This window comes from Anolis sagrei, chromosome 3, assembly GCF_037176765.1.
Source record: "Anolis sagrei isolate rAnoSag1 chromosome 3, rAnoSag1.mat, whole genome shotgun sequence".
In the NCBI taxonomy this organism is placed as follows: domain Eukaryota; kingdom Metazoa; phylum Chordata; class Lepidosauria; order Squamata; family Dactyloidae; genus Anolis; species Anolis sagrei.
Window position 1 is genome coordinate 244,746,642 of NC_090023.1, and position 16,480 is coordinate 244,763,121.

Below are 16,480 nucleotides of genomic sequence, written 5' to 3' on the forward strand. Positions count from 1 at the left end.
ACTACAGTAGAGCAGCAAGCTGGGTAGATGTTTGTAGACATCACGGGGAGGACAGAAGAGACAGAAATAAGGTGAGAGAGAGAAATATTTTTTAACTTGGGACCTTCCAACCCAGTGCAAATTCATTAGGTGATCCTTATTCTGAATAAAAATTAAATTATATTGGCAGTGTTCTGCCCATCTCCTCTGAATGGAGTGGAAAGTAAAATAGACCAAACCAACTTTCACAGTTCAGCATTTTTAATTGAGCAATTTATATTGGAAATTTATCTTTATGTCAGGTAATTTAATAAAGTATGCAGCAGATAGCAAAAACAGTTGTATATTTTATTTCTTGTAAAAAAAATTACACATGCAGACTAAAACCAGTGTAAGAAAGTATCCACCCATTATTTTAAACAAATAACTATACTTAAATAGAAATGTCTGCAGTATGTTTGTATAAAAATAAGATACATTTGTACAGAAACAGATTCTCCAGTTTTCATATTGAGACAACAATTCTAAACACAAACAATTTAACCTGATCATTTTTTTTAAATCAATATGATACTGCTAAGGTATTTTATGTGCAAAAAATTCAACACATTTCTTAAAAAATGTCCTACATGTTGAAGGTGTTGGGCTTCAAATCAAATCCTAATTGACTTCAAGTTTCAAGCAGTTCCAAACATTGTATTATAATATCCAAGCCAAATGAAGAAGCAGCAGTTCCCCGTCAGCGTCTGTGCCGGCTGTGTCCGGACCGACTCCCGCTGTGGTGCTTGCCCTTATGGGACCGCTCAAAGGAGCGTGACCGTTCCCGCCTTTCCCGGTGGTGCACTCGCTCGTGCCTATGCTTCTTGGCCACATCTGAGTGGTCCCTCGACTTGCTCTGAGAACGGGAACGGGACTTTTTCCTTTTGTGACCATGTCTATTCATGCCTTTCAACTCTTCTCTGCTATGTTTGGGTTTTAGAAGCGGTGACCCGTGATTATGATGCCTTCGAGGGCTGCCGCTGTGACTACGGGACCGACTCCTGGATCTCGAGCTGTAGGTTCCAGAGAGACTCCGCCTGTTGTTGTAACTTAAGAACACAACAGGAATTAGTCTTTAAACTTGCTATGCAAAATAAAGTTATGTACTCATGTTAATTCAAATAACCATTACAGGCTACTAATTTTATAATTAGCTCTTAAAAGAAAAGGTGCATTCAAAAAGAGTATTTATTATTTTCACTTTAGAATGGGGGCCTTTAAAGTCTCTGTGAAGCAACTGCACGAGTGCCCTGATTACACTTCAGCCCTCCAGGTATTTTGGACTTCAACTTCCATAATTCCTAACAGCCAAAATTGGCTGTTCAGAATTATAGCCATTAGGCCTGGGTAACAACGGAAAAATTTGTTTCTAAAATCGATTTGTATTTGGGGGGTTTTTTTGTTTTGATATTTAAAATAATTACAAAATTTTCCTTTTAAAAAGTTCGATATTTACGAAATTTTGTAAATGGTAAAAAATTAACGAATCGATTTCCGAAACAATAACGAATCGATTCGTTAATGGCGGACGCGACCGCGAAATACGCTAAAAAACCTCCAAAACCTTCTGAAGCTTCCCTCTCCCTCTGTTGTTGACTGTTGGTGTGATATTATAATTTTTTTTCACTAATTAAACCATAAAACTGGCCCAGACATGCGGAAATAATAACGAAACGACCTCAAAACAATAACGAAACGAATACAATATCGAAATACAAAGCATTTACAAAACGTTTTTGAAAATTTGTTTTTTTAATAATTGCTCCAGAATGGTTCGTTATCGTTTTGTAATTGAAAAAATTAACGAATTATTAACGAATTACGAATTAATGAAACGAAACCGCCCAGCCCTAATGGCCATGGCTGGTCTAGACACTGGAAGATCATCATATTTTCCCCTCCTATAGGGCAGCACAATTAAGGGCACTCATCATACAGTAGCTATGTGACATTGCACAACATCTACAAGTGTTAGTCCTGCATATTTATAGTATGGAGCAAAATAAACTATGTAGAAAGTCACCTGAGCCTTGATGTGAAATGCCCTACTCCTGCAAGCTTATCTGGCCCTGATGCACACTTCATTTAGGTGTTAAACCCAATTCTTGACTAAAGTTTTATGTTCATGGCTTGACTAGGCTATGCAGTTCTGATTTAGTACACATGGTTTTAAATAAGCTCCCCCAAGTAATATGGAAGGAAGCAAGTTTCCTTCTCAAATTAAAATTTTAAAAATACTCACTGCCTCCTTGGAGAATGGGATCTGGACCGTGATTTTGTTCTTGACTTTGATCGACTAGCACTTCTGCTGCTTCTACTTCTTTTGCTCTCTTTTCTCATACTGGATATAAACAGAACATAGGCTCAACACCAATTATAAAGAATACAATGGCAAACCACATTACAGAAATTAAGAATTAATCTGGTCTATTACAAATGATAAGTTACTTACCCATTATAAGGGCTCTTAGAAACCACCTGTCTATCTTCTGGTTCCTTTTTTATAGTTTTTGCATTGATACACACTGGCGATTTCTCCTCTGTTTTCATTTCTCTTGGAGAGCCTAAGATTTCAAACGATTCCAGGTAAGTTGGCTGATGTGAGAAAATTCCAACCTTCTGTTTCAGATAACTTGCTCATACAAGTTTCCAGAAAATGGCACCAAATGTTCACTAGGTTCTGATTATGAACTCTACATTTAATCTCTTCTGACTTGATTTTAACTTTTTCTCCTTAACACTTTAGGCTAATTCCACTTTTGAAAAAAATGGTAAATAATACCAGCCTCTTGGGGAACATAAATGTATCTTCCATATCAAATAATGCAAATGGGGCTCCCACTCTACAAATCTGACATGACCTGACTTAGCCCACTAAAGAGAATCAACTAAAGTAAGCCATGGCCAACTTTTCCAAAGCATTATATCACAAGCAAATTGTTTTTCAAATCATCTGGTCCCAGTGTTATCTGTTTCTGCCACTAGTATATTTGAATCAAGAAGACATAGGCAGCACAGCATGAATAAGATGAGCAACTTCACTTTATGTGGCAAACACTACAAGTACCATCCATGCTGCTGAAAAATATGCAAATAATATATACAACCCATTACATAATGCTGTAGCTAAGTATTCAGAATGCATCATTCACTCATTAAGTCCACAGGTGCTAAATAACTGTTGTTACTTCTGTTTGTTTCATTTTAGGCATTCTGAAACAGGCCATGTAATCATGATTGCAACAAAAACCACCAAGAAAAAATTGGCTTAAAGCTGGGTGTCAATAGCTTTTGACGTAATCTATTTCATAAGTATGTAATTTGAGGTCACCAGGTGAATAGATGCATAGTGAAAATGGAGACAACACAAAATACTTACAGGGTTTAGAAGCAGGTGAAAAGCCTCCCAATGTTGAAAGAGCCGGGGTTCCATCTGGATTTAGTCCTTTGGCTTTTAATTTTGCTTCTTGTAATGCCATTTTTCTTTTTTCTACTTCTTTATCAAGTAATTCATAGTTTGGCTGAAATGAAAAGAACCCAGACATTAGAGCATTTGTATAATTTCTCTTGATTCAACATAAAATACCTTCCTAATACTGAACACATGAGTGGATGTATTACAGGACCGGCCACAAAAAGGTGATGGCTTCTAGATACCCAAGACACATACTCAACAATGAAAGGAGTAATAAAACAGAAGGAATCTGAGTTACTATGTTGCACTAATATATGGGTCCATATACACAAATACAGAATCTTAAGTTGGAAAGGACCACAAGGGTCATTTAGTCAAAGCGCCTTCTATGCAGGAATACACAAACTATGGTAATTCTCTGTGAACAGCAGAAAAAGGTAAGAAATGAAAAAGCCATCTTTTAGATATTTGAGAAACCTCACTAGAAACACACCAATATTTACATCCAGACAAAGACAATAATTTAAAACTTTTCAAACATCTGAGCCTATAAAGTATATCAGAAAAAAGGCAAGGGAAGGAAATGATCTGTTCCCAAATCCCTAATCGCTTCATGATGACAAGGGGGCAGTTTCATACTGAAATTAATCTTCTTCACTGCACAAGTGTTTTGGGAAGAAATCTTAAATAAAGTCTCCCTTTGGCAGGCCACCTGTACAGCTTAAGTGTTGTTAAACTTATCTCCTGAATATCCTCTTCAGTAGTCCCAAAAAGTGACAGCTTGTAGCAGAATGTTGCAAAGCATGGAAAGACTTCCTCCTTCCCACCAAGCCTGAACTATATGGTCCCTGTATGAAGCGTGAATACATCTCTTAGGACTTCATCACACACAGTAAACTCCACATTTCTACACATTTCAGAAACAGCTACTGATGGAGCCCATCACACAATATACACTCATTATGTGGGTTTCTAAACCTTTGCCATTTTCTATAGTGTCGTTTTTTCCAACAATTTAGAACAAATTTGGCAATTGACTTCAGTTTCAATTCTCCACGTAGAGATGGACAAAACTGGCAAATTTCAGGTGTGATGGGAATCCCCCCTGACCACTTGAAACAGTATGATGACGTGCTAGAGATGGGCAGTATTGATTCCTTTTTTTCTGCCATTACTGTTTTGGGACCGCGGAGGAAGGAACTGGAATTTATTTATTTTGTTCCGTTAACTTTTTCCTCACAAATCAAAGAAATCCTGTCGATTTTTTCAATAAAAAGAAAACAGGGGATGGGATAGTGAGAGGAGAAATCTCTCTCTTGTGTGATGGGAAGGCAAACGGATAATTTCAACAGAAAGCGGAATGGCGGAATATGTGTGATGGGGGTAGGAAAATCATTTGATCCCCAACACTTAATCGTGTGGGATGAAGTCCTTAGTCAAACAGGCGCCACACGCACTTTTGGACAATGACCAGCCTATGCTCTATGGCAGTTTTTTAAATAAAAAAATAGAGTTTTAGTTTAACAATCCTTGGTTTAAGAGTTACACAAACAATTTACGTTTGTTGTATTTCAACATATAAATATAATCCAAGTCACCTTCTTTCTAGTGTAAAGCTTAAGTGTTGTTAAACATATCTCCTGAATATCCTCTTCAGTAGTCCCAAAAAGTGAAAACCAATGGGGACGGTTAGGCAAAGGAATCTGTAAGAGAATGAAAATGAAAGGGCAGTAAGGCTGAATACAAGCAGTAAAGTTATTTAAAAAAGAAAAGAAAACATTACTAAAGATCCAAGTGGAAATATAAAGGAGACAAATACTTACTTGCAGAGCTCTAGCAGCAAGATAGATACAAGCACATGCTATTGTCTCTGGCTGAAATCGGACAAAAACATTCGTTCGAAGGCTGTCATTCATATAATTCCTGAAAAAAATAAAAAGAGAATACAGAATTTGAATGTCTTTCAGGTTCTGAAGTCTACTATGAAATCAAAATACACATTTGGAGACTCAATCTACTTTATTATTTTTTCTTACTGTATCAAGTAATATGCCGCAAAGATGGCATATTAAGTCAAGTATCTTTTGAAGACAAAATGCTTCAAATGCCCTTGGACCACTGTAACACACAGGGTCGAGTCATCTCTCTGGAATCTCAAAGCACAAGCTCAATTTTACTTTAAATTTAGTCTTCATCACAATAAGGTAATGGTAAAGATGGTCAGCATTAAAATTTTAAAATGTATTATGTGATTGATAATTTTAAAAATTCCACGAAGTGTCCATCAACTAAAATTTAAGTTCCAAATAAGGTGTTTATATGACCAAGACAATCATTCAACACAATTAAAATGTTATTTAACTTGTATTTTAAGCATGTTAAGATGTTATCCCCTACAACATATTTGCAGTTATCAAAATGATTGAAAGTATCACTCATGAAACCTATTAAAAACCAAGTTCAATGTGGTATATTTGGCCAATTGTTGTATCCCACTCATTTGATTTGTATAATGTAAGTCCCATGCTGCACCATGTGTAACATGCTATATATTTATTTTAATGAGTGACTTCAATACACTTCAATCTAGCATAGGCAAGGGTGCAACACTCTAGACCTTGCAAAAACTATGGAAAGTGACATTTAAATAAATGTTATAAACAAACTCTATAGTCATGTTTTTAAAAAGCAAAGGTTTGTCTTACCTTCGAATATAGCATTTCAAAAATACTATTTCAGAATGTAATTATGAAGTTTCTATTCTGAACAGAAAAGAAAACCGCCAACAACCCAAATGATTTACTGTGGATGTCTGAACAGTGGGGAAACTGAGCTCGATACAGGCACTAAATGTGTAAGTGCATACTAGTTTTTGCATGCAATTCCCACAAATTAAAAACCCCAAACAATTAAAAATCTAAATTTAGACAAAACTGGAAAAACAGTTAATTAATAATCATTATGGATAGAACTAAAGTAACTACCCAGTTTATGACAACAGGTCATGTAATAACTACAATAGCTAGAAAAACAGTACACATTTCATATGTTGAACAAGTACTTCTAGAATCAAATATACAAATCCTTTCGACACCCCGACAGAACTAGAAGATGCTGCCAGATGGTTATGGGCCACTTCAGTAAATCTTGGCTGAGAGCTTGCACTGGATTGGCTGGAGAGAGAGGCAGCCAATCAGGCCATCCTCAGGTCATGAGCTGTGCTGCAGAGGGCAGAGTTCTATGACTTACCATCAGGGGCTACCCTTTAATCAAAGAGTAGAAAAAAGAAAAAAGTTAAATTGAGTTCTCCAAGAAAATATATTATGAAAGCCATGAAAATAGTAAGCAGAAAACAAGCATCATCACAAGATCCAGTTTATGAAATAATAATTTAACTTACATTGCACTGTTTGGCATATAGGACATCAAGCTTGTTTTTTTCTGCTACTATTTTCCTGGCATGAAGAAAGAAGAGAATAACTTACCAAGCGGTTTGGACGAGGGTTTGATTACGTTCACATTCCAAGACTTGCAAGTACATAACAATAATCTGAGGGAGAAAAAAAAAGCAAAAACACCAAGAGTGTTAAAAAATTAATTCTATATTAAGTGACACACTGTAATTACACTTTTTCTGAATATAAGGTAATGGAATAGAATTATTTCCCTGCTTCTATCAAGATCTCTATCTAAATAATGCAACCCCTCCCCCTTATCCCCATGTATATTAGAAATGTAATAGTCTTTACAGAAATTGGCATTCAAAGTTATGCTACAGAACAAGTGATTACCTTTCTTGGCACCATCAAGACATGGAAGTTCAATACTAGAGAGAAAACATTAGTAGACTCACCTTATGTGGATGCTTGACATGAACACAAAATCCCAATTCCTTCAGCACCCTTCTTTCTGCTTTGATTACTTGATTTTTGGTGTTTATGTAGTTCTGATCAAGTATCAATGGGCTGGGAGTCCTACAGTTTGTAAGAAATAGAGTCAAAGCGGTTTTTTATACTGAAGGCAGTGGCTACTCTTTTTTCCCTTCCAACCAACTAATGGCAACAGAAACCGGTTTTTAAACTCCTGCAAACAAGTTTAAGCTTTAATCTTGTGCTGTCCAAGTTAACTACATTCACTACCTACAAATATATTAACTAAAATGGTATTCTTGTTTCCTATCAACATTCAAAATAATACAAAGTCATTTCACTTCAGTACAGGGCTGAAACTTGAAAACACTCAATGATCTCTCATGGCACGAATCCATCCTCAGAACAGAGATAGTGCTCCAATTACTATGATGAATTTCAACACCTGTAAAATAAATCTGTTATTTATGAGGAATAAAACATAAGTACTCCCAAGTCATTTCACTTAATAATCATGTATTTTGATTCCGAGTTCAGTTCTCTTAAAGAGCAGCCTAAAAAACAACAAACATTTTTGATTGCACAAGCAAGTATTGCACAGTAATATAATTTCTCTATTCCTGGATTGCTAGAAGTAGATAGATCAGTTTCACCCTATGTCTATAATACAGAGTGGATAATAATTTCGAATGCTACACATATCTTGATTTCCCTGGCAAACTGGCTTAGCTGTCAGACAAATGTGTCACTCAAAAGAACATTTAACATGTTTCAGGCCAGGAATCAATTTTATTTTTTTATACATTTCTTTGGAATAACACTAAAAATGCATACTGAAAGTACAATATTGAACATGCAGCCATATATTTTTAAAATGACTTTCTGAAAACTGCACATTACTTTTGCCCCTCCCATTCAGTCACTTTGGCACTTCCCGAGCTGGAATTTAAACTGTGTGCTCCTCAGGACAGATACATCTTATTGTTTATGTCATACATATCCTCACCAGTTTTAAATCTACATTCTAATGGACTAACTTAGCTTCTTTAGGAATGAGTTGTTTACATTAGATTGCAAAAACAAAACAGAAAAAAGGGCAACCTTCAGAAGACCAGGGAAGAAAAGTAATCCAGAGAGCTGTCATTTCTAAGGGTTATTTTGCATTAGAGTCAAATGAGATGCATTCCTGAGAACCAACAGTTCTGTAATGGAACAGAATTAATCCAGATTGAAGAGACTATGCTTTGATGCTGTGTCCACTGAAATAGATTGGCCTTGTTCTCAAGGGCATAGAGTGTCAATTTAAGAAACTGGTATATATCACCCATGCATGTAGTTATTTATTAAGAGAGAACACATGAGAGATTCTTATGATTGACTGATGGTACAACAACATGGGGCAGTTCTAATATTTTAGAGTATGATGTTCAAACTAACTAAGGTCGATTTTTGCATATCTTCATTCCAATCTTTAGCGCCACAATTGTCTTAATGTTATTGACAAGCACAGCTAGTCTTCTATTAACATCAAGCAATAAATGCAAGTTACTAAGTTTCTAAAAGTTTGTGTATCCTGAGTGATCCTATTCAACTGTTTATGAAACATATAAAATATTCCCTTCCACCCAAGTGGACTTACTTACATCTATTTTGTAACTTCATTGGCTTCAAAAATACTCAATACATTTTATGAAAAAATGAGAGTAAAAAGCAGTTGAAGAACGAAGGATAGATTCCAGAAAGTCAGGCATCCCCAAATAAATACTAAGTTTATAAACAATCTTCCTACAAAATGCAGAACTCATGTTTATTTTGACAGAATTACATATCTGGATTACCCACTGCTACTTTGATAAATACATATGGAAAATATTGCTTCTTCTCTCTATATAAGGATTATGTTCTCCCACTTTCGCTGTTAAAAACTTCCTTTTGATTTTATAAAACTTACCAATAAAAATATTTGGAAAATATTAGTGCAACAGAATCCATAATTCTGGTAAAAAGCAACTATCAGTGAGCATGCTTGGGTTCTACACTACTTCCTGAGTTAAAAACCATTTCAATGAAGCAATGAGCTTTAAAATGATTGAAGCTATGCATTCCAAATAGAATGCTTGCTAATATAAACTTTGAATTAGTAACACTATACAAACACTAGTAAAAAATGTTTAAATTGCATTAGCTAATTTCATTAGCACTTATAATGTGTATAGTAATCTCAGAAAAATGAGATTACCTGGATGCCACTCATGACTAAGAGATTACAGATATTTGAAGAATTATGATAAAAGGTGTAAGTGTAAAAAAAGGGTGACAAAAACAGGTGCACACCAAAAGGTCAAATCATACACACACACACTTCTTTTAAAGTACTCAGCACTGGAATAAGACTGTGCCAACATTATCTAATGCAATATCCTTCTCGAGGAGGGAACATGTTTTCAAATAAATTAGGAATTAGTGTCTTAACATCTCAATTCTAAAGTCTACTTGTTTCAAGATTCCATTAGTAATTACTCAATATTAAGTGTCACTAGACCTCTGTGTACATTTCACCACTTCCTGGTTTTCCAAGTAATTATACACGTGTAGTGGAAGCCTATAATAGACAGCCAGCCACACAGGAAGCATTATGGTATGGAATACTAATGCACATCAACAAACATTCACAGAAACACTAAGCATGCAAAGCACCTTAAATACTAACTGAAAGAACAAAGCTGACAGAATAAGCTCCCATAGACTAAGTCTTTTTACTCAAGTACAGTTTTCCCACAAAAGCTTATGCTATCATCTTTGTTCTCTGTTAGTAGGATGGATAAACCTTTGAATTCTAGAAATATGTAAGCAGCAAACCATTAAGCTGCATGGTGCTTTTAACTCGTATTTCAGGTTACATAGTCAATGCAATTAAATATTAAGATGAATAAGCATGACCTTCACATACACTTAAATATACCATTAAATTGGTAATGTTTCAGTAAAATTCTGAGGAATTGTTACATAAAATAGTCTAACTACACAAAATACAAACAAACGTGTTATTTTCTATGATCTTTACATTGAGTTTCTTACTCTTATTTTAATGTAATAGTCATTGACACAATTAGTCAATGGGTAATTCCTATATTTGTCTGCATTTCCAAAAGATCCTATTAACTCTGTTAGAACAAATGTGAATCTTTTTGTTATGCACTTATAAAGCTGTTATACAGCTAGTCAGACTCTTATTTAGCAGCAATATTCTAGGCTCACTGCTTGCAATATTTTTACTTGAAATTTAAGGAATTAAAATGCCATTGCAAGCAAAGTATGTTTTTCACATTGCAGTCACAATAAACAGCACTCACATCTGAGCAAATATTGAAGTACTATTAATTTTTCACTGTGCACACCTACCTGACTGCAGTTTTAAGACAGAAAAAAACTTAACTTAAACAATTTTGTATGCACACAAAATTCCCAATGAGGCTCATGATTAGAAAAGCACTCAATGTTTAGTGAGTGGTATTAAGAGCTAGTGTGCTCTAATGTCTGTCTTAAAGTATTAATGTTTCCAATAAACAAATACATTTGAAAAGTCAAGATAAACTAATTTGATACTACCATAGAGAAAAATGTCATCCAATTCTTTTTTTGCCACAGAGAACTAAGTTTTACCATCCAATGGTACAAATGTGAATTGGGTGAACTGTTTTCAGGGTAACATAGGTTGCAACATAAGTCCTGAACATAGCACATCTATAAAGTTCTTATGCCTTTATCTAATTTCAAAAAACCTGGACAGCAAAGATAAAAGCTTAAAACAAGATACAGGAGTTCTTCCAAATGGTTCACCAATGGCCAACCTGTCAGTCCCCGATTCCAGTGACCTATTCTCAGAGCACTGGCTTCTTCTTGGGGATTTTCGATTCGTCACTCACTGTTGCCATGACGACAGCTTCATCTCTATGAACCACTCCACATCACCCAGGCTTTGGTAAATGTAGCTGGTCGCTGTATAGTCGGTTGCAAGGGAAAAAAGAGCTAAAGTTAATAACATGTACAACTGATTTGTTAGTAAAACTGTAACACGCAGAAAATAATTCGTATATCCAAATTTTAAAATAAACCTGCATGCCAATGTTTTAGTTTCATCGAAACTGTTTCATTGATTTAGATTTTGTAAACAGCACGTACATTTACATTAGTGAATATAAAAGAAAAAGAAGCACACCTAAGTAGCTATGATATCACTACCCACCATAGCAAGTGTACGTTGGGATGCTAGTTTTTGATTTTTTTAAAAAGTTAGTAAATTGTTACAACTTTTAAGGTAATTTGACCTCATCTTGGCTAAAAGATTTTTTGCACATTGTTAGCAAAAACTGGGCTTGAAATTAAAACAGCAGAGAGAAAAAAATCTGTGTTTTTTAATTGAAAGTTAAAAATGAACTTTTATTTAAAAGCCTTGAAAAGAAAAGAAAATTAATACATGTACATCATGCTAGTGCATATACTGACCACACCTTTTAAGACAACAGCTAATTTAAGCTAGTGTAGCCTAAACTAGAAGAGGCAGATTTTGACCCTATGCTGTTCTATCAATTCACAAGATTTGGAGACAAAATAAAGTCCTTGGAAATTTGACTAACATGTCAAGATATCATTCACCAATCAAACCTTATTATCTTTACTACTACAAAGTGTCTGAAAACACAAAAAGACAGTATGTCTAATTACTGCACTTTTAAATAATTTAAAACTTTTAAATAATTCTATAACAATCACAAAAACACATACACAGAATTGAGACTCATCTGATTTATAGAAAATTGAGTTGTATCACAAAAAACCTTGATCCTGTCATTCTAGAGACCCATGGTTTCCAGGATTCCTCTGCTTACATTTTCGAAGATGCCATTACAACAGGCATATGCTGCAGTGTAAATCAACCATGCTGTCAGCTGCCCCAAATGAAAACACCACTAGAAACTTTAATCTGTTAAGATACCAATACTCTAAGCAGCTTGAAACATAAAACAGACTCTGCTATATTGAATATATGTCACCGTAAATATGGGCAACAATCTTAACAAACACAGCCACTATTTTCAGATGAACTAACATCTAACAAAATGTACCAGTAACAAGTTTTGCTACAAAAAATGCCATTCATTAATTAAGGAAAACAAAACCTTCACAAGATAAGCCAAGATCTAAGACAGGCTTTCACAATTTCAGGATTCACTCAAACTGGAATAAATACTTAATACTTCAAGATGCTTAGCTATGTACATTATAGACAAATTAACAATATATATAGAATTGCCAGCTAAAAATCTCTTATGATCACCCTCTCAACCTAAAGAAGTTGACCTATCCAATCAGAACCACCACAAAAATTGGACATGACAGTGAGACAACCTACAGTGTATTAAAAGCGGAGCTGATCTTACCTTTTAGCTCTTAACTGGCGCAAGTGATGGAAAACATTGATCACATCTCTTATGCGACGAGGTGCTTCTTCAATTTTGGAGGCAAGATTGATGCAGGCCATGGCAACAATCTGGAAAAAAAAGGGACACCCTCCTATGAAAAATATATTTTCCAAGTTCAGGCAATTTTTTAATACAGAATTGGACTCTACAACATCAAAAGAAACACCATTTATTTATTTACTCTACTGATAGTGTAAAATATTGATATATTACACATTGTGGTATAACAATACAGAACTATGCAATGACATATAATAATACAAGTGTACATTATATACTAATAATAATATTGCAGTATAGTGATATAGTACAATGTTTATTTAACCTATTTATGCCCCACCTTTCTCTAGTCCGAAGGGGACTCAAGGTGGCTTACAAATAGATGATTCAATGCCTTAATACACATACAATTCCAGTAGCATTAAAATTAAACTAAATTAAAATTAATACATTTTAGCATTTAAAATGTTTAAAAACATTATTCAATATAAATAATAGCAATATATAATATGAATATTGTGCTATGCTGTTAATATAATATGCTGTATACACTTAAAATACTGATATTATACTATATAATACAATGTAATAATAAACAATATAATAATTAAATATAATTATTACTGATAATCTGTATCAGGGGTCCTCAAACTAAGGCCCGGGGGCCGGATATGGCCTTCCAAGGTCATTTACCCGGCCCTCGGTCAGGGTCGACCTAAGTCTGAAACAACTTGAAAGCACACAACAACAACAATCCTATCTCATCAGCCAAAAGCAGGCACACACTTCCCATTAAAATACTAGTAAGTTTATATTTGTTAACATTGTTCTTCATTTTAATTATTGTATTGTTTAAAAGTGTTTTTTTGCACTACAAATAAGAAACGTGCAGTGTGTATAGGAATTCATTCATATTTTTTTCAAATTATAATCCGGCCCTTCAACAGGTTGAGCGACCGTGACCTGGCCTTGTTTAAAAAGTTTGAGGACCTCTGATCTATATGAATATATAATGAGATACTGTTTTATTATTGTATATTAGAAGTTGTAATTTTTTTTTATTGCGAGCCTTAGTTTGAGGACCTCTGTGCTAGGAGTTTCCTTATTCTGGAAAGGCACACTGGAACATCCATGTTTTCAAGCTCCTTCTAAAGACTGCTAGCGACAGGGCCTGCCTGATGTGTATTGAAGGGCCTTGTGTTTCGTCCATGTATTTAAACTATCCTGTTCCCCAACCTTCACATGTGAAAAAAGCAGGTAGCAAATATTAATCAATACCTTCCAAAGATTGCTCCCAAAACTCACCTCGAAACTATGCTTAACGAAGGACTTGGAATAGAAAAAGCGATGAAACAGGACCTGCCCGGTCGCCATGGCCACCTGCGAAAGAGGGGAAAGGGGAGGGGAAGATCCCGGTCAGTAAGCGAGCAGCGGCGCATGCGCGGAATCCAACCACCCCTCCCCCGCCCTTTCCCGGAAGTGGCGCCGGCTGTCATCTTGCGAGCCGGCCGCCATTTTGTGCCCGCTCTCCCTCCCTTTCTCTCTCTCTCGCGTCTCAATGGCAGCGAGGGAAACAACCTGAGGCCGGCCAGCCAGGCCGCGCGGCACTCTTCGGGCAACAAACCCGCCCTCCTCCCTCCCTCGTGTCCCAGGCCTACGCGGCTACCTGGGGCAGTCGGAGGAGGATGCCTGCGGCCTGGATGAGCTCGCAGCCCAAGATGCGCAGGTCGGTTTCGCTCTGGAGGTCCAGCCCGTCCTGCATGGAAGGCGTCGGCGAGAGGCGCTCCTCGGGGATGAGCGAGTGGTCGATGGTCAGCGAGACCTCGGAGTAGAGCCGGTCCCCGATTAGAATCCCCGCCGGGAGGGAAGGAGCGGGCTGAGAAGACGGCGGTGGCGCCGAGGCGAGCGGGAGGGCGGCGGGAGAAGGGTGAGTCCCAGCAGAAGCCATGGCCGAAGATCCACCAAGCAGCGCACGCAACGTCCGACCGCACCCGGAGCCGGCCACGCAGAGAATGACCCTGCGCGCCCGGCGCCCGATGACGCAACGCGCTTCGGAGAAGTGCACGCCGGGAAAAAAGAGTCCTCCTCCTCTTCTTCCTTCCCCCCGCCCACCGCCTCGGCTCGCCTCGCGACGCGAATGGCACGCACTGTACTTGCCTGGCTTTGCGTGACGTCATTGGCGCCAACGGTCGGGGGGGAGGGGAGGGGCGCGCGCGCTATAAATAACCGCCGCCTCGAGCCCTTCTCACTTGAGGAGGAAGGAAGGGTTTGACCAATCAGTTCAAAGCACTTCACATCCTAATCCAACCACAGTACCAACACCAGAGTATTTATCCTATCAGTACCAGACCAAACAGTTGTATTGCATTTTTCAAACAAACAAAACACAAAGTTTGCAAGCTTAGTAGTTGTTTAAATGTCCTTTGACCAGTTGCTGGCCACTTGGAGTGCCTCTGGTGTTGCTGCAAGAAGGTCCTCCATTGTGCATGTGGCAGGGCTCAGGGTGCATTGCAGCAGGTGGTTTGCTCTTCTCCACACTGGCATTGTTAGAGACCCTAAATTGGGTCTTCTTAGGTCCACATCTTCTTAGGTCCACATCTGGGTTTAGAAAATCCAGAGGAACAAGAGACCAGATTGCCAATATCCGCTGGATAATGGAGAAAGGCAGGGAGTTTCAGAAAAAAAACATCTATTTCTGTTTTATTGACTATTCTAAAGCCTTTGACTGTGTGGATCATAATAAACTGTGGCAAGTTCTTGGTGGGATGGGCATCCCAAGCCACCTTGTCTCTCTCCTGAGGAATCTGTACAAGGACCAAGTAGCAACAGTAAGAACTGAGAATGGAACAACAGATTGGTTCAAGATTGGGAAAGGCGTACGGCAAAGCTGCATACTCTCACCCAACCTTTTTAACGTTTATGCAGAACATATCATGCGATGTGCGGGGCTGGATGAATGCAAAGCTGGGGTGAAAATTGCTTGAAGAAACATTAACAACCTCAGATATGCAGATGACACCACTCTGGTGGCCGAAAGCGAGGAGGAGCTGAGGACCCTTCTAATCAAGGTGAAAGAAGAAAGCACAAAAGCCGGGTTGCAGCTAAACATCAAAAAAACCAAGATTATGGCAACAAGAATGATTGACAACTGGAAAATAGAGGGAGAAATCGTGGAGGCCGTGACAGACTTTGTATTTCTAGGTGCAAAGATTACTGCAGATGCAGACTGTGGCCAGGAAATCAGAAGACGCTTACTTCTTGGGAGGAGAGCAATGTCCAATCTCGATAAAATAGTAGAGACATCAGACTGGCAACAAAGATCCGCCTAGTCAAAGCCATGGTATTCCCTGTAGTAACCTACGGATGTGAGAGCTGGACCTTAGGGAAGGCTGAGCGAAGGAAGATCGATGCTTTTGAACTGTGGTGCTGGAGGAAAGTTCTGAGAGTGCCTTGGACTGCGAGAAGATCCAACCAGTCCATCCTCCAGGAAATAAAGCCCGACTGCTCACTGGAGGGAAGGATACTAGAGACAAAGTTGAAGTACTTTGGCCACATCATGAGGAGACAGGAAAGCCTAGAGAAGACAATTATGCTGGGGAAAGTGGAAGGAAAAAGGAAGAGGGGCCGACCAAGGGCAAGATGGATGGATGGCATCCTTGAAGTGACTGGACTGACCTTGAAGGAGCTGGGGGTGG

At 37.6% G+C, this 16,480-nt stretch overlaps 1 protein-coding gene across 1 annotated transcript; it reads right to left on the reverse strand.

Annotated features, from left to right (window-relative positions):
* Nucleotides 1–222: 222 nt before the first annotated feature.
* Nucleotides 223–14,835, reverse strand: CCNL1 (cyclin L1). Its single transcript, XM_060767644.2, has 11 exons — nt 14,452–14,835; nt 14,091–14,165; nt 12,744–12,853; nt 7,287–7,407; nt 6,919–6,983; nt 5,257–5,356; nt 5,032–5,136; nt 3,398–3,539; nt 2,471–2,582; nt 2,261–2,359; nt 223–1,067 (listed from the first exon to the last, which is right to left on the reverse strand). The coding sequence occupies exons 1-11, from the start codon at nt 14,731–14,733 to the stop codon at nt 719–721; spliced, it is 1,560 nt and encodes a 519-aa protein (XP_060623627.2). The 5' UTR covers nt 14,734–14,835; the 3' UTR covers nt 223–718.
* Nucleotides 14,836–16,480: the final 1,645 nt, after the last annotated feature.